General features: G+C 34.8%; 1 protein-coding gene across 2 annotated transcripts in view; it reads left to right on the top strand.

Moving 5' to 3' along the window:
• RAB11FIP2 (RAB11 family interacting protein 2) overlaps positions 1 to 18,585 on the top strand; it is a 34,370-nt gene extending 15,785 nt beyond the window's left edge. The window contains exons 4-5 of one of the 2 annotated variants that reach the window (XM_074831377.1): positions 10,120 to 10,165; positions 13,896 to 18,585. In XM_074831377.1, the coding sequence (XP_074687478.1) occupies positions 10,120 to 10,165; positions 13,896 to 14,123 (274 nt within the window). In that variant the 3' untranslated portion in view covers positions 14,124 to 18,585. Of the gene's footprint in view, positions 1 to 9,689; positions 9,820 to 10,119; positions 10,166 to 13,895 lie in introns of those variants that run through there. The other variant, XM_074831378.1, reaches the window with a different exon arrangement.
• The last annotated feature ends 977 nt before the right edge of the window (positions 18,586 to 19,562 follow it).

The raw sequence follows: 19,562 nt of genomic DNA, 5'->3' as shown, positions 1-19,562 counted from the left end.
AGAAAGAGTTGTATGAATCTGTGGGCACAAAATAAATGAGGTTGAGTAAGAAATTCAGTATGCAGAAAGCATGCACAGGGAATTTAGACTTTGAATTATTTTTTATTTACTCAGCATGCTATTAAGCTCTTTTGGATGGATACCATTTCTGCAAGTAAACCAGGCAGTATCTTTTTATTAAGGTGTGTCCAAAATCAGTGTTCTGCTGTGGATGAGGAGTTTGCTTAGCAGGTGGATCTCCCATTTAACTGCACTTAGCAAAGCCATGGTTTGAGTGATGAAATGGTCCTGGAGGATGTGAACTGGATTCCTGTCTGGTGAAACTCAGCTGGAAGATGTATTCCAGGAGCACACTGTAGCCACAGAAGGGCATTTGGTCTCTGGGACCAGGCTGGAGATACTGCAAAGTGGAAGAGAAAACCCCACAGCAACCCTCTTCCCCACCCTCAAAAAACCTGACCAAACCCAACTCCTTCATGTGTGTAGTGTGAAGGTCAGGTTCTTGGCACCAATTGAACCTATGTCTGTAAAGTTAGCAGGAGTCCTTTCAGTGACTTTGGGGAGCTTTTGCTCAGGCTCAAGTTCATCCTAATCAGTTGTGTTTGGTAATGCTGACTAAGCAGTAATGATGAGCAGGACAGCAGCTTATAACATCACTCACTGATGGATGGCTAGGTGAGTTGCAGAACAGAGTTGCTGAGTAACCTTTCACCCAACCACCCGCTAAGACCTAACTGGCTGTATGAATATTCTGTCACTAATCACTCTTATTTACTAATTAAAAGCATGAAGATAAATACATCTTCCATGTGTTTCTCAGCTGCTGATACAGAAAATGTAGAGGTGGTTCAGCGATAGTTATAGGATTTTTTTTCCTAAAAGCAACTAATATCCCAAGATTATTTGAAAAGTATTATTTATTTTTATTACTATTATTTTTTATTGTTATTTCAAGAAGGTTTAAGAAGCATTTTGGAAAAGCAAAATAAAACCCGCCTGGTTTGTGTATAATACTAGTTGTCAGGAAATCACAAAATACGAACCCCTAATTTCTATTAATCTCTGCTCTGGCAAAGTCTTGTTCTGTGGCTTTGGCTAAATCACTTAGTCTCCCTGCTCCTGATCTGTAAAATGGGGATGATATTTTGTTACCTCTTACAAATGCTGAGTGGATAAATTAGTATTTTTTTAAGGGTTTTATAGATACGGTATTACAGTATTACATAAGTGTTAAGATTGGGGGTTTTTTATTGTCTGGTGTAGGTGTAATATAGATATTTATGAGCTGATTTCTTGACAATTTAAAAACGCTGCAGTCTCACAGTGAAACAAGAAACGTTGTTTTTCCAAATATTACAAAATCTGTTAGCTCCAGAGGATTTATATCATACAGCCAATGAAGAATTTTTAAGCACACAATGTGACTACTATTTTTAGCTAGCATTTACCAATAATAGTTTTGCCTTTGTACTTCTTAATTCACTGTTTTAAAACTTTTAGCTAATATTATCTTAAATTGCTGTCAGTCTTACAATTACTGCTATTGTCATGGCTCTCAAGAGGTTAATTTGCAGTCAGGAGCCACGTGGATTTTGTATTGAACACAGTTAAAGAAATTGAGGGTACTCCTGGTAAACAAAGATTGTTTTGTGCCATGACCAAACCTTGTGCATCATTTCTCTGAAATTGTTTGTGTTTAGGAAAATACACTACAGTAGGCTAATCAACTGATGTGAAAATTTCTCAATTTACACCACTTGACAAGTGCTAAAAGAAAAGCATCTTTAATTTTAATGTGTTATTAGGACCTTTTTAGAGAGATTGTACAAGTTATTAACAAGGTCCTCTGAGACAGGAGACGGGTAATTAACAAGACCTACAGAAAGAGAGTTTAGGTAATTAACAAGATCTTAGGCACTGGACACAGGGAAACAAATAGTCCAATATTTAAAGCTGACAGGTTGTTACTAGTCTGATCAAATTCCAGATCTGGGAAACTGAATTGATAGGTGCTTGAGAGCTTTCTAAGAAACATTTTTTAATATAGAAAAATAATATATAAATATATATATACGTATACAGAAACAATATAAGTATGTGTCTCTATATACATATGTATACACATATATAGAGAGATGGATTAAAAACCCCTTTAAAGTAGCACTTCTATGACCTAAGTATTGTTAAACTTAGAGGAAAGAAGGTAAAGCTTGTGCCTGCATACTGATTATATATCTTAAGTTCTGGCAATAAATATGTTACATTCTAAGCAATGTGGAAGGCAGAGTAGTGGGGGATAAAGAAACATATCTCTTACTAGGATTCACTGTAACAACTATGAGTAATGCTCATATTTATGACATTAGTCATTGGTCAATTAGAGCATAAAATACAAAAATATTTTTTTTTCTGTGTTCTTTTACTGCTTCAGCCTTTTAAAAATTGCAACTAAAAAAGAACAAACAACACAACCCTTAAACTCGTCTCTTTTGCATCTTTCTGCTTTGTCTGTCATTTCTGAATGTGGTTATTTTGTTCAGCCTCTCTCCCCCATACTGTCATCACATGCATTCGTTACAGCTCCCTGCCTCTCCAGTGGTGCCTGTTCCAAACAAATCTGTGTCTGTAGTTTCATTTTTCCCAATGGATGCAATGTTTGAAATAAGCAATGTCTCTGCATTTTGATATGTTCATTACTAGATTTCAAAAAAAAAACCAAACAAGTGAGGTGCCATGAAAACATGAGGCTCTTGATAACCACGGTGTTTTCAGATCACATTAAATTGTTAAGTCTAAAGAACATCTGTCTGTTACATTTCAGCAAATACTAAAATTTTGTATGTGTGAAGGTCAGCTAGTTAGAGAAACTTTTGCAAAATCATGGTGTTACTCTGGCTTTCTAGGTTGCTGCTTGTCAGTTGAGCTGTTAGTAGACCAGGTGCCTGGCTCTAGTCAACTGCAGTTGTAAAGTAAAATCTGTTAGTTTAAACCACAGTGAAGATAAGTTATTAGTGCAGTAACTTGAGCATCATCAAAGATAAATGACTGTTAAATGGTTTCAATATTGCCTGTTACGTATGATGTGCTGGAGGCATATAGTTACTGGCCACAGCTCCATTGGAATGAACCTCAGAAGTTGCCTGGTCAGAGCAAAAGGTTGTAATAGCTGTGTTATTTCTTTACCAAGTAGGTCATCCTTTCCCAGTGTACAATACAACTCACTACTTATCCAGTTCAGAAATGTTGATCTCTAACAAGTTTATTACTGTGCTTGCTAGAGTAATAAAGTCTGTTCCAAAATTTTATTGTATGTTTCTCTATTAGTCAAAAAATGACATCAGGTGAACTATGCTATTTTCAGAATTTTGTTACCTCTGTCAGTGTTAGCACGTCTTATTTTAAGAACAGCATACTTCTGCATTGCTTTTCTTGAAGTGAAAGGGTTTTTTTCAGTTCTCTACTGAAATTTGACTAGATACTTCTAGTCAACTGTGATTATATATAGTCTAGGTAGAATATTGATAGACTATGACAGTGCATCACTTATACTGTAGACCGTTAATATTTGTTAATTCGTTGTGGTAAAGCTATCAGTAGAACATTATTTCAGTAAAACAAAGACATTACAGGTATGTGAGAGGTAACAGGAAAGTATAAAACTAGAAGTCATGCAAGGATTCTTAGTCTCTTCGTCTGTCCTGCCAAGACTCATCCAATTTAGAAAGATCCCTGCATGTGATGAGAGAATAATACTGAAATCTTGCCTAAAGCTACTACAAAGCAATAGTCACAGTATTTGGGATATTACTAGGGTGGTTTGAAGCAATCAATTCCTAGAGAGATACTATAGAAATGTTTAGTATTTATCTTGACTTTTGCAAACTCTTCACTGGCAATCACTTACTCCTAATTAGTTGTGTTTTAGGAAAGTGTCAAAACTGTCTGTTTCGAAAGTTCATCCTGCTGGCTGAGTGACAAGATTTTTTTTCAAGCTTTCATTGTCTGTCGGTACACGTTAGGGCACGTGAAATCTTTTTTGAGTGGATGCAGAAGGCATGTTATCTATCCTGAGGGGAAATGCACTGCCTGTTATGTTTTCTTTTAAAAAAATAATTAAATAGTTATATCCAGTTTCTCTATTAATAAATGCAGAAGCTGTGTAAAACTGATGAAGTTTTTTTTTTCCATTTCATTATAAGAACTAAGTATTAGTGCTGTTTTTTTAAGTGTTTAAAAATGGTTCTGGAAGTTTCAATGTAAAATTTTACTTCAGGGTTGTTTGATTTTTTGGTTGACTTCTAGATCTCTAATATTAGGGTCTTCTAGTGGAGGTGCTGGCAGAACTTTTAGTATAACAGTTCTTTAGTGGCCTCTTGAGAATAAAACTTCATCAGTTGTTTAGCCATAGTACAACTGCCTAGTAAAAGGATGAATATTTAAATGCTTAAAAACATTAACTTTTTGTGTAAAACTGTTGTTGTTTGTTTCCAGAAACTTAAACTAAAATTCAGTTGAGTACACTGTGTGAGATCATTTTTGATTTTAGAATGTCTTGTAAGTCCTGAATAGTAAGTGAGTTTGCGCAAGTAGTGTGTCCAGTGGTGTGCAAGTTTTTAAGATAGTTGTATTTTTGGAAGAAGGTTAGCATTCTGACAGAGCTCATGAATGCAGCTCTGTGTGCCTCCACTTTCCCTTGTTGTGTCTCCAGCAGTATCAGACACCTCAGAATTGGTCATCAGCCTATTGTGGATCCCTGTCTGTTTTCAAAATGAAGGTTTTTATACACAAAGCCAAAATTTTGTTAAATTCTTCAAGTTGTTTTAACTGAAAGTTTCTGTGCTTCTGTATAGTTGCGTTATTGTGTTTCTGCTGCACTAAAATTGAAATATACGTGAGCCACAAGAGAAAAGGCTGCTTCCTTGAAGTGCGTACTGTTCAGGACCTACTGAGCGCTGTATTCTGAGACTGTAACTTCTTTATCTCATGGAACCTTCTGCCATCTTTAAAGTGCTCCATAGAGTGCAGCAGCATCATCACAAGCAGACCATTTCCAAAGAAGTCTATGTAAAGAATATGTAGCTTGAGAACAAATGATTTGCAGAAAAAGTGTGTCTTACATTCAGAGTTTTTGGTCCAGTTTCTTAACTCTTGGCATGAGACTTTATAATAATATTAAGAAAATGGAGTGATAGCAACAAAACCTGATACTCTTTTTGTGTCCTCCTGGGGTTACACAAACTCCAGAAGGCCATGGAACATGGCTTGACAGCAGGACAATTTATATAGTGAAGTGTCTTAAGTGATGTTCCCCAGAATCTGATTGGGAAGTAAATGGTAATATGCTTACTCCATACTTGCTTAGCTGCCAGACATGACAGTCATTCCTTTTCAGAGTATAAAGTGATGTCTGCATTGCCAGGCACAGCAGGCTAATAATATTCTATGGAAAGCAAAGTTTCTGAATTTCATTAACTGTATCTGATTTTATTCATTTCTTTTGTTTTTCTAGTACATAAATGGCGTCCTAATATTTCAAAGTTTTGATATGTGTTGTGAGAATCCAAAGAAAAATGCGTAAGCACTGTAATGAGAATCAGTCCAAAGACCGAGAAGTAGGAATAGGAATATTATTTCAGGTCTAATGAAAGATGAGTATGGTAGAGCTTTGCTAATTACCTGTACACAGATGTTCCATGTTAAAGGAAAAAACCTGAAAGCTCACACTGAGCTTATTGGTATAATGGATATTTTACAGGATGTCAAGTTAACATAAAAGATTTCAGTATTTTGAATAGTAGTGATTAATGTAAATATCCTAGTTTTAATTTTTAATAGTATACAGTACAACGATCATATAACTAATACGAATAACAAAAGATAAGTAAAAAGCTTTTGCTCCTTAGGAAAGTATGCTTTCCGTACGCGTAATTTAGGAGTCTGATTCCTATTCATTATGTTGTCAGAGTAAATGATTCAGGCACTAAAATGTTTAAATCAGTTATAGGAGAGATATTTTTTTAAACATTGTTTTAATCTCTAGGCATTTAGAAGCTAAATATTTAAGCAGCCACTAGACCTAATGTTTGAATTTTTAACTACCATTAAACTTCAGAAGACAGAATTAGAAGCTCCTGCCATAAACTTGAGCTTGTGATATGTCCTAAACTCAACTCCACTGTGTTGAAGTTTCTATACAAACTGCAAATAATCAGCATGTGATGTATTTAACTACCTCATAAAAATTAGGTGTTATGAAAAAAAAGTTTCATGTAGTTCTAATGAAATGTATTTAAATAATGAAAATAACAAAGTATAAAATAATACGTTTGCTCTGGTTATGAAATAGTAATCCAAAACACTCTACAGAATTAGCATTATAATACATCTGTCTCCATTATTAGCTTATACTGGTTTTATTTCTCATCACTTTTCTCCCCCCAGCAACATGGTGATAGGAGAGGGTTTTCACCTCAGATGAGCTGAAGTTGAAATCCAAGCTAATAAAACCCCAGAAATTCAAGCAAACTTTACTATTCAGTAAAAATGTATGTATAAAGAAAAATTTATATCCCAAGCAATAAAATTATTTAATCTGGTACCAATATCTGATATAAAGTAACTGTTAAGGAAACTAATTGAATTCCCAAATGAGTGAAATGGGGGACACAACTAATTGCTGTGCTAGATTAAAGAAGTCTATTTGACCTATAGTGGGGTAGAGGCAGTGTAGAAGTTGAGTGGATTGTTTGGTCAGCATCACCTGCATGATCCTACTGCAGCTGACTTTGAATCTGTGCTGGTGTGATTTACCTCCCTTTTACTAGTTCCTAACTCTCTTGAAGGTTATTGGAGTGAATGAAAGCTTATTAGTTGTATGAGACAAACTGTTAAAAATTGTTATGGGACCTGGGACATCACCTTGAGGCACATGAGACTCCACAGTGGTGGAGAGCGGGCTTCTTGCCCTGTCTGGATAAGCGAAAGAGGTGGAAAATTACTTGATTCCTTGAGATGATGAAGGACACAGGAGCAAGAAGGTAGATGATCTCTTTTCAGTGAGCAGAAAGAGGAGTAGTCAAGCCAGTTTGTGTAGGTTAGAAGGTACGTTCAGCGAGGAGGCGTTAGACTCAGATATGACAACATCTAGGAGTTACACACAGTGTTAATGACGATGAGCCAGAGAAACCCAGTTTGACTGTAGTTCTCAGGGTGAGTTGACAGAAAGTCCATTTGTTAGAAAAGAAACATCTTTTTGCTTGTAAACTGAGCAAATTTAGTTTGGGCATAATTGAGAAACAATAATTAAGGAATCCCACAATGCCACTTTGTTTTACAATCACTGTTCACAGAAAACTGCACTCAAAAAAAAGCTAAAAGAAATTATTTTCCCAAGCTGTGAACATAGTTTCCGTGCTTCCATCGCAAAAGTTCCATGCCAATTTATCAAACCCTGGGGAAAAAACAGAGCTGGGACTATAACTAGCATTATCACTATGAACTGTGATTGCAACACAGCAAAAAAAAAATAACATCATTTTTTATAATTGCTCAGATCAATGATTTCAGAAAGCTGTTAGGAAGTTAAGAAAATGGCTGCTCAAAGGAGGCTTACGATGGTTGTACAGCGTGTGGGCTGTAGTCCTAGAGGCATGTTTTCTGTAAGCTATTACCAGTAATCAAGTGAGATGGTAACTTTAGGGGTTTATTATTGTGATGAAATTTAAATTAGAAAATAAACGCTTTCATGAATTTCAATATACCAAACAGGCAACTCCCCCAACTGTACACATTCATAATTTTACAGTATTTTCTTTTGAGGTATTTCTTGGTCCTCAGACAGTGAATTACGGGTAGGGAGCCTGCATCTGCTCACGCTCACCTCAGGCTGGAAGCGCTGGCAGGAATCCCTGCGGGGCTCAGCGAGGCCGTGGAGCTCCCACCTTACTTAGCAGACAATCTGATTTAAAAAATGTTATATGCGATCTCAGCACCTGTTTCTTCCTTGAGAAGCAGTATATTTTCCACATATCTCTTTAAAATATGAGTAAGAGTATTCATGGGGTTTGGGTTTTTATGGGGAAATATTTTGTTTAATAGTTTTTCATTTTTTGCAAGTATATTCAAATTGCTTCATGTAAAATACGCAGATGTGCTCTCTTGTAATTGCAGTTACAATCTCCACAATGTTATGGAAATGGTTGCAGGGTTTTTAGCTAAAAAAAAAAAAAAAAAATTAGTCCATATTGCCAGTGATTTATATTTCTAATTTTCATATGGAACTGCTGCTTTTCTGTTAAGCTGCTGCTGTGAAAAAGTGTCCTAGAACTTATTTCACAGAAACTATAAAGTCATTCAAGGCAATGAAAGATCTTGCTTTTTTAACCTTTCAGAAAGTCACTCAGTTGAGCAGTCAGGCCGTATTATTCTATATCTTGTCTGACATGAGGAAACAGTCCCAAAAGAAAGATATCCCAAATTAACGCCACACTTCGTTAAATAGACACATTCTTGGTTTTCACCAAGCTAATTCGATCCAGTTCAGTTAACTCATTTTTTTTTGTCCTCGGATCACAAAAGGCAGCCATGAAAGAAGCAAGTTCATCATGTGTTTGACACATCAGTGTGAAACTAAAAGGCGGGTTGTGAGGGAGGGTTCCTGCCTTTGGCTTTTTAGACAATAACCCGATGAAAGAGGCCCCTCATTCAAAACTGGTCTCCAGCAAACTAGGCAGACTGCTGCGGATCACTGTTACAAACAGGTACAATGGGAATTAGCCAGAACTTCATTCGTCAGACACCTCTTGATTTCTAGTTGTGACTGTTTGTGTAATCCAGTCTATCTAATATCCTCAGTCCAGCAGATGGTTCATGGGAATTCCGTATGAGCGAAAGTCTGCCTACTTTGGATATGAAAAATAATGTACAGAATAAAAAATTTTATTGTAAAAAAATTGTAATGTAATTAATTTTTTTTACAGAAGAAAACTGGATTTTGCATTTTACATAATTTACTTTTGTAAATTATGTCCCTTCCACTTTTACACCATTAAATATATGGCTTATAAATTCAGATAACAGTCATGAACAATCTCAAAATACATTCCTTACTTTAAGCTACCTTTAAAATAAAATGTCAAGAAGGGTTAACGTATTTTTGTAACTTTTTGCATTATTCTCAGTCAACAAACATCACCCTTGACAGCCAGTACATGCAGACTAACTAAATAGTGTAGATTCTGTGATGTGAAAGAATGATGCCTGCTGTGATGCTACCAAATAAATAGTATTTGTGAGCCATATCCAAATTCTGAACACATTTTCAGAGAGTTAGTTTTCACTCCAAACTTGCTGTAGCAAGTACATAAGAACATAGCAGCACTGATTTTTGAAGATATTTGCTAATAATTACATCAACCTGAGACACCAGTGGACCGTTTCTTAGGGCTGACACTTAGACAGTGGCTGCTTTTATCAAGATCAACTGCACTTTTGCAATTGAGGAAGAAAAAAAAATCTCAACAACATCATACAATAGTGGCGTTTTTTGGATATGTGAGATAATCTCTAGATTTATAAAAAAAATAGATTATTTACTCAATCTAAAGTACAAAACAAATGTTGCTGACAGAAGATGGCTTTTTGGCTCTGACTTAAGCTGGAATTTCTAAAGGACCTTTCTCCTCTAGCAGCTGCCATGAAAGCTGGGAATACATGTTAGTCTGCGGGTTTTTGCTGGTTTTGAACAATCTCATCCCAGGGACCTGTTTCCAGAATATTTCATTTAAAGTATCCTATTTTGCTTAGAAGCTCAAGGTAAGTCTAGAGATAAGAGCTAGGGAAGCCCAATCCATAATATCCTTTCTTGCATTTCTTTATTACTTATTCAAATGTTATGAAAAAAAGAATATGAAAAATACAAAAAATTGTGAGTGAAGAATATATGAAGATTTCCATTAACTTTAAATATTTTTCTACTTTTCCTAAGTTCAACAAATTGCAAAAATAAATAATATTAAATATTCTGTAGCTGTATACCTAATTCATTAGTGACTTTTAGTAGATGTTTTGGTCAGATAAGTGTGCACTACTAATATTTGGGGGGTTATTTTTTTCCCACAGTTTTAATATGAATCCTTCTGGTATTGAGGACCTCAGGAAAACAATGGTGAGTTATGAAGTGTTATGGAAAGCCATCAGTAAATGCCACCTAATTGGTGCTTGAGACAATATAAGCTACTATTCTTGTTTAACCTCTTACAAAGAAATGTTGGGGGGGCGTTTGGGGTTTTTTGACATATACAGAAAAATCTAATTAGAAAATTACCGGCTTAATATAAATTTGGAAATAAAGGAGATTTTTACACCCAATATGCAGTGTACTTCTGGTATGATGATTTAGAGAAGAAGGGGAAAATTAGATCTTTGCACAGAAAGTAAAAAGAAAACTGTTGCTTTGGGGTATTTCGGATGACTAGAGAAGTAATAGTCAGGTGAGGAACTCTGCATTAGTCAGTGCTGTATTAATTGACCGAACAGGAGCTTCCTATCACTATAGTTGGAGACTTGAGGAGAGTCTTTAGATGACAAATCAAAATGGAAGAAATGAACTGATATATGATAGGATTAATAATACAAATAATAAATGAACATCCTCTCAGAAAACACTAAAAATAGAAATACGAGGAGTTACTATTCAAAATACTCTTTTGATGTCTCTAAAAATACCTAGAATAAATTGTGTCCTAAGACCAAAAAAATCCACCTATTTCCTATGCAGTGTCTTTGAAGGGAAATGTGGTCTTGCTAGAATTTGTTCTGTGAATAGATGAAATCTTTAAAAGTGGGTTTGTTTTCAGTCTTTAAAATATATAGAAAACAAGTTTCGCAGGCAAATATGACTTTGTACTGTTTATTTTTTGCTAGTTTATGTAAATGATTTGTAATAACATTTGATGTTATTGTAAATGCCCAAGTTTTTATAATGTAAGTAACTGGTGGGAGATGTCAGAGTATATGAAGGCTGCCTTTGATCAGATAGTAAACTGAATTCTACCAAGCAGTTACTTAATCTCTGACAAAAAGCAACATCAAAAAAATTGATTTAACTTAGCTGCTATTGTCTGTAAAGTAACCATAATTACAGTTTCTATGTGCTTGCAAATGTACTACTGCAAATCATGTAATTTATTGCTGGTAAAAGCATCAGTTTAATTCTTTTAAGAAACAAGATGTGAATTGTTTTATTTAAAGGATTTAAAGGTGATAAAAGAATTCCTTGATGATTTTTCTTTTGGAATACAAGCTATCCTAAATGTCAGTTGTAGGATTATGAGGTGGTGCTTATTTAATACAAAATACAAATTAGGAGAAGAAACTATATCTCAACCATAGTTTTGAATGAAATCATTTGATTTTTTTTTTTTTTAATGTTCAAGATTGCTTTCTAAGGTGTTTGAAGTAATTTATTATTAGGTTCTGCAATAATAGCCCTCACCAAGTTATTATATTTCTTCCTTGTGCATCACATTTAGTAATTATGTTTATATGTCTTCTACTCTGGTGCCAACACCTGTCTCTGAAAGCAGTGTTTAAACGGGAGCAGTAGCCAGTTGAAAGGGCAGTGTGAGCTCTTTAAGGCCTAATTAAGAACTGAAAGGAAGATGAAGTAAGTAGGACAAAAGATGTGAAAGTAGCTTAGATGATATTCCCAGAGCAGAATTCCTCATTAGAACAATAAAGAGATGATCAGAGATTGCCAGGCCTTCATTTTATCTATTTCTTGTAGCTGTCAGTGTGTACCCCAGTAGTAGTTTGTAGCTGAGACAATTTTTCTTTGCATACCTTGTTATTTAGAATCTTTTTTTCTTAATAATTCATTATAAGATTAATGTTTTGTATTGGAATTGTAGTATCTGTTTTTATAAAGATATAGTTGTTCCTTAAACATTTAAGTATCACTTACTTGCTCAAACTGAACATTTAAAATCTTAACTTTAACAGTATTTATTTCTAAGTTACTAGCATCCTTTAATTAGGATTTTCTTACGTAATTAATGTGATAGGTTATTCCCCTCAAAGATCTATATGGAGCATGTGTATGACAAAACATCTTTAAAGCATATGTATTACACACAATTTTCCAGTAAACTTCATAAAATAATTAAAGACATCATTGCATCTTAATTCCTGTTCCTTTGCCAAATCAGAAAATTAGGCAAACTCTGTATTTCAGACATGGAAGTGTTAATGATGTCTTTTCCAATGTGTACAAAAATTTAGTACCATAAAGAGAAAATTTTACTTCTTTCTTGTAGAAGAAAATGTGCTAAAATGTAATGACCACAAAGTGAAGGTATTTTCTCTTCTATACTTGTTGGAAATAAATTACTAGCCAATTTATAAATTTCATCAAGTTGGCCATTTTAATGAGGTGGGAGTTACTGATCACTTGCAATCTTGTAACTTGGTAAGTTTAAAATACTGAATACACATACATAAACGTGACATTAAATATCAAATGTAGTGAGAAACCCTTAAAAGCACATTTTCGAGAGCTACTATTAGAATATAATTGATGGAGAGAGGCTGATTGATCTGTCGTACTTCAGCCTATTTGCAGTGCACCATCACTTTTAATTAGGTTTATTTGAAAACTTTCCCCACCTGCGTATTTTAATGATTCCACATATGCCAGTGTGCAAATACAGAGCTATATGGAAAGAGAAGGAATGGAGCATGGAAGAGGAATGAATATGACTTTATTATGTCGTATGCTTCCTAGCTGTGCAAGCTTTATCATTTTTAATGTCAAGTTTCTACTGTAAACAAAAGCTATCCCACATTGTTCTTCTGCCCTGTTAGAGGTACAGGACTTGAGAGGTTAGATTATTTTACTTAATTAGAGGTTCCATATCTTTTAAATGTCCCTGTTTCTGAATCAGATGAAACTTACTGCTTACCATGTCTAACAGTGCTAATACTTTTATAAACCACCTCTCACAATCTTTTTCTCAGTTATGTATTTCCAAATTTTTCGTAATGTGGTTACTTAAGGTCACAGCTAATTCTTCTTGACACAGGATAAGACATTCAATTTTATAGTGTTTTGGATCACATGTTGCCCTTTGTTAAGGGGACTAATTTGTCCATCTGTGTTAATACCTGCACTTACTGAGTCATCAGAAATCATTACAGAAACAATTCAGTTTTTCTCTCCTGCTTAATTCTGGCCCCCTCCTGCTTTAAAGCAAGCAAGCAGGCAAGCAATATCTTTTAGTAGTACACATTTCTCTCTTAAGTGCTCTGGTGCAAATAAGATGCAGCCTTTTAGCTTCACCTGAAATTTAAAATTGAAAGTTTTGTATGATTCAGAGGCCAAGGTCTGTAGAACCACTGATGACTAAAAATAGAATATGAAAGACAGCTGATGACTGATGTAATTTAGAGCTACGTAAATGTTTTGCTATGATACGCTCAAAAGACAAGAACTCTGGAAAGTTATGGTAGGACTTGAATTTTCAGGGCTCTTTGTCTTGTTCTTCTATAATTAAGGTTAGCACGTAGTTGATTTCCCAGAATGGACCTGCAAAGTGTTCTTGTGGTTACTGCTCATATGGTCATTAACTATGTATACATCTTATTGAGAACACTATTTTTTTCTGAGATGATAGTGTGAGAAACTTAATTCAAACTGGGCAGCCTATCTCCCGTTGCCTGCACCAGTGGGGGTGCTGGAGGGAAATAGCTCTAGAGCAAATGGAGGTATGTTGTCTAGGAGAAGTTGCTTCTGTCAGGAGTTGCACATGAGAAACATATGAAAAGCAATAACACATCAATTTGTTCAGAACACTGAACTATTTAATAAATTCTGGTGTTTTTCTTAAACTTATCTGTAGGATGGAAATCCATTTGATGCCACTGCAGGATACCGTAACCTTACTTATGAAGAGGTTTTGCAGGAGCTGGTGAAACATAAGGAGCAACTTAAGAAGAAGGACACCCATATTCGTGAACTTGAGGATTACATTGATAATCTTCTTGTACGAGTAATGGAAGAAACACCTAGTATTCTCAGAGTGCCATATGAACCTTCTCGAAAAGCTGGCAAATTTTCCAAAAGCTAAGATAGCGATACTTGATGGTACTTTCTGCTGAATACATTAGTGGAAGGAAATCACACTTTAACATTTTGACTTCTCTTCATTCCTTTTCTTCTAAGAAATTCCAGGAATCAGGGGAGGATGGGACTATGGCGTGGGGTTTTTTTGTTTGTTTTTTACTCCAAACACTAGCAGGGACTGCCAAAAGTAATATTCTGTTAGATTACCTAAATAACTTTTTTTTTTCTTTTTGAAAACACCTTTAGGTACAGAATACTTACAGTAGGGTTAATAATACACATTAAATATGTCCATGCAGTTTATATAATAGCTTAGTATTCACCATGTGGCAGTTTCAACTGGGAAGCCTTTGTTGTTATGAATGTTTTCTTGAATGATTATTGGTGTTATGCAAATATATCGATTCTGATATTACAGCATGCCATCAAGACCACTGTTTTCAAGCCAGTGTAGTACGCTTTACTAAACCTGAGTGTGTTTTGTTGCAATGGAATGTAGTTTGTTCTACACATATTAGAGGAAAACAGTTGGTGCATAATCTTTGCGGAGTAAATGCTGTATTCTATACAATGTGCTTTTTGTATAACAATGTGAAAAATACCATGCCATTTCAGTAATGGCACATGCTGGAATCAGTTACTTTACACTTAAACGCTAAATTTTGTGTATAATGATTGAACTTTGGTAGCAAGCTCATGACACAAGGTTGTTTTGAGGATCTTTTTGTATGAAGTTATTGCATGCCTTTTTATGTGTTAAAGTTCTTTGAACAGTGTTAATAGAGTCGGAGGTAGGACTGGAGAAAAGTATGGAATAAAGATATGAATACTTTGTTCAGTCAAAGTCTGCTACAGTGAAAATGTAGGAGAAATGAACAGACTGAATTAAATAGACATGATAATTCAAAAAATATAGAACTGACTCAATTTAAGGTTGAGTTTTACATGATATATATCTGTCAGGTTTTTTAAATCTTATGACAACAAAGTATATGCCTTTAGAAATAGGCTATGTTGCTGAAACACATATAGAGTACTTAGAAAGGCTCTTCGTTAACAAAAAAATATGTATTCCTTGTAAGTACTTCTAAAAGTCAGTTTTCATTGAGGCAAATGAAAGAAGAATGTAGTAAATGTCTTCCTGATCCTTTAATAATTGTAAAATGACATATGAAAAAGGTATCTGTTATTCAATAAATTGGCAAAATATAGTGATAAACGTAAATGGGAAAATACTGTAGGAGAAGAATCCTCACAATATTAACATAAATAGATTTTAATTTTAATTTCCTCCATAAGAGTCTCAGTTGGATTGTCTATTGCTGTGAAACAGTAAGATGATATTAAAAAAAAGTACAGAGAATAGTTCAGATTTGGATTTAAGGAAACTGACTATCTTTTCCTCCTCCTCTTCTTTTTCTGTACATGATCTGGTTTTTTTCTTACAGCACCATGTAATGGCTGTTGCTGAGGAGGCAAAAAAGCTTGAAATTAAATTCCAATATTTTTGTTGTTGTTGTAAAGATCCAAATATGTTTTCATTTTTAAAACTGCAAAAATTAGTAGTATCTTGAATAACGATGATCTGGAAGAGTTGAAAAAGTTCTACTATCTGAATGCTTTTGACAATGTTACTATTGTATGACAGCACAGAATTATTCTTGTTAGGAAATAATACTTTGTACAATTGTTCTCAGATTTCATTTACTTATTTTGGGCTTTTTCTTCTTTCTTTCTTCTTCTTTCTTTTTATTTTCTTCTTTTTTTTAGCAGCTACCTCCCATCCCCCTAGCGCTATGTCCCTAAAATGTATGCAGTTTGAGTGTTCCCAACCCACCGTTGGGATCCGTTACCATAGATCATTGTGCCTGGATGGAGCCTGAGTGATTCAAGGCCTACCTAATTGTAGTGCTCTGCATTTAGACGTTTGTAGCACAGAAGCGGGCCCACTTCATCAGGTAGTCTCTCTTTTGACAACCTAAGGATTTATCAAGTTTGGTACCTCATAAACCACATGAATGTTCTTTTGACCCACTTAAGATCTAAATGACTGTAAATTTGTTGTAATATATTCAAAGTGCCAAAGGTTATGTACTAAGTTATGGTACGTTTACTGTTGGAAGTTAGGTTTTGCACTCAATTAGATTTTAATTTCCTAATTACACCAAGATGTATTTCAGTTACTCAGTATTTCCATAAAAGTTCTTAAACATTTTCAAATGTTTGGCCGAAGCAAGTGGTTTTCTCATATTGTTAATGGGGAAGTGTTGTGCAATTGTTTTGAATTCCACAGTCATTTTCAAACTAACTGGTATGAGACCATCTGTAGTATCTACAAGGATGAAATCATACACACCAATGGGGTTTAACAAGTAAACTAACCAGAGAATATGCTCCAATGACTTTTTACTTGCAAGCCAACTTATAATTATTAAAATGAAACTCTACTATATTTAGCACCTCTGAAATCACTTCTTTTAGAATGTAAATGTAGAGTATCAAACTGCATAATTGACTAAAAGCAGATCATTTGACATATTTGCATACCAAGAACGATAAGCAGATTAAAGGTAGCGAAAAGATCAATTTTTGTGCATTAGTGAAGAAATTTAGTGAAGCTTTGAATGTGCTATCTAGTCTTTATCTGATCTGTAAGTGAATAAAAGCACCTTTTGTTTCTAAGAGTTTGTTAAGAAAGAGGTGAGAGTGACAAATGCAGTTTAGGAAAAGGTAAAGTTACTACAAGAGGCAGAATGGGACACTTATAACTATGAAAATATTTTTGTAGAGTTCTTATAGCTAAAGATGTAGGCTGCTTTTGGAGCAATTCTGGGAAGATTACATGCACATCATTTTTTGCTTGGAAAGAATCATTTTTCTATATTTTGAGATTATTTTTGAAAAGCATCTTCACCCCATGTGTATTTTTTGAACCACACAGCTTTCAAATGAAAACATTTCATACAGAGTAATTTATATATGGAAAACAAAGAAAGTTCTGTTTCTCCCATAGGATAAAACTGTAAACTTTCTTGCAAATCATTTTAAAAACATAATAACTTGCTACTTGTGGTCAGTCTTTCTTGCCCTTTAAAAAGTAGGGATGAAAATTTTTGACGTGTCCACATTATTTTGATTTTTTTCCTCTCAAAAATTAGCGTAAAATTTCATCCATGCACACACTATACTTTGAAATTATCCTCTGAAACAGCTCTGCTCATAGCCATGTACTTTACTTACTTTAAAGAACAAATATCAAGGCCATGCTTTAATGTTGTAAGTAACAAATTTAAACTTTCTGCCATTCAAGAAGGATGTTTAATATTTATATATGTTACCTCTTGCTGCTGTATTTTACGTTTAGCTTGGTTTTCCACCTACTAATGAATGTAGCATTCTCCCTAGATTATACCTAACTACATTTATTGCTGTTGGCTCTGTATCAAGAACTATTTGTAATTTTCCAGCTGTGAAAATGTTGCCTTGCATTTAGAAAGGTTTCATGATTTGGGGACCTCATGAAACTCATGCTCGTTGGGTACTAGTCTGCATTTCTTTCTGTACAGGATGCCCTTTCTTAGGTGCATCTTAAAACAAACAGAACTGCTGTTTTAATATGTTTACTGCTGCACTGGAGGTATATTTACACTTCCAGCTTTAAAGAAAAATTATTGTCCTACATGAAGTATGTAAAGTAAGTTCATGCTTTTTTGCTCTTTATGTATCCATTACTGTTGTAGATATGATAGAGGCGTTAGCTGTGGGCTTTTAAAATGTTGATATTTAAAGCATGTTGACTAACTTCCTCTCTTTGAAGTACATGGTGAAGGATTATAGCGCTGCTGTGTTGCTGATGCTAGATTTAAAGGTCTGTCAGCGCTTTCGGTATGAAACCCTATTTTCAGGGATTTGTAACTTCTAAATGCAGATACAGTCACTGGAAGTATTTAATATGCAATAGGTAGCACTTTACTCTGTTTATGAAGGGTTTTGAGATTTGTTTCTGTTGAAAATGTCATGGTCTTCTAAAGCATGGTGGGCATTTGCTTTATCTTTCATAATTTGTACATTGAAGAAACCACTGTATGTTACAAATAGTAGAGCCATTCCTATTCATCTTAGAAGCTTCCAGATGTCTTGTATTACAATGTACTATAAAAAGCTGAAGATCCAGGTTATATAGGAAGTCTGTAAAAGATACGAACATTACTTATAACTTAAGGGTTGATTTCGTCTCGTGCAATCAATGGTAGTTTGTCTACATTTAATAATGGTACGGAATCACAACTATATGCACATGTGAGAACTATAAACTTAGAATGCATGAAAAACTTTATTTTTGTTTCATTATTGCAACTTCAACTCCTTTAATTTGATTAAAATGTTATCTTAATATTTTAATTTCTGTTCATTAAATAAATATTGCATGTCTAACACTAATAAAGCACCACAATGCACTACCACAATATTTCTTGAATTGTGATATTAATCTGTGTTATGCAAAGCATCTAACTCCTAAGCTCTGCTTAAGTATGTGTTTGTGAGAACCATGCTGTTAAGACTCTCAGACCACAGAGAGCTGTGTTTCCTTAAGGACAACCCCAAATGAATATCCCAGCTGTTTGCAGGGTAGACATTAAGGGAAATCTCTTCAGTAGTGTCCAAAATATATAATTAGTGAAAAAAATGGCATGTTTTTAAATGTGCTAATGTCTATGTCTTTTTTTATATGTCAGCTGCAGTCCCTTTAAATGTACCATTCCTCTAATTCTGTGGTTGTGTAAATATTACTGGGAGATATTTGGCACTGCAGGCCAGAACTGCATTTAGCATGAGGACAAACACTGCAAATTTTGATATGGAAAACATGATGCATCTTTCTCTTCATGCTTAACAGAATAAAACCCAGACAGAATGACAGAAAACGGGAGCATTTTCCCCACCTCCCTGCCCCATAGGTATTTTTTTTTAATGCTCCCACAAGTTTTTCAACATGCTTTTCTCAGGAAAAAAAAAATGCTTTTGCCTTGTCGTCTTTTCCTTGGAGCGGTAAGACAGCAAAGTCTGTCCCCTGACAGTAGTAGGTTTTCTGGATGCTAAGGGGATATGAAGAGTGGTCCTGGCTCAGGAGAACAACATTGTGAGTAGTTCACCCAGTTACTTGGAGTCTTGAATTTCACTGGGATGTGTTTCCTTTCCTTGCAGTTAACTTGCTTCATGACTAGGTCCTTCGTCGTACAACTATGGACTTAGGAAGTTTGGAAAGTGTTTGTCTCCTTGAGGTATCCCTGAAATGTGGTGGTTACAGGAAATCATAGTCAATTTTGGAGATGTGCGTGTGCTTACACATGGTTTGTTATGCAGGTTTCCATCAGCTGTTTCCCCCCATGTCTCACTGACTTTGCAACTGCCCCGATGGGTGAGTAAATGAGGAATGAGGACA

The sequence above is a fragment of the Strix aluco genome, chromosome 7, assembly GCF_031877795.1.
Source record: "Strix aluco isolate bStrAlu1 chromosome 7, bStrAlu1.hap1, whole genome shotgun sequence".
In the NCBI taxonomy this organism is placed as follows: domain Eukaryota; kingdom Metazoa; phylum Chordata; class Aves; order Strigiformes; family Strigidae; genus Strix; species Strix aluco.
This window is presented reverse-complemented; position numbering and strand designations above follow the sequence as displayed.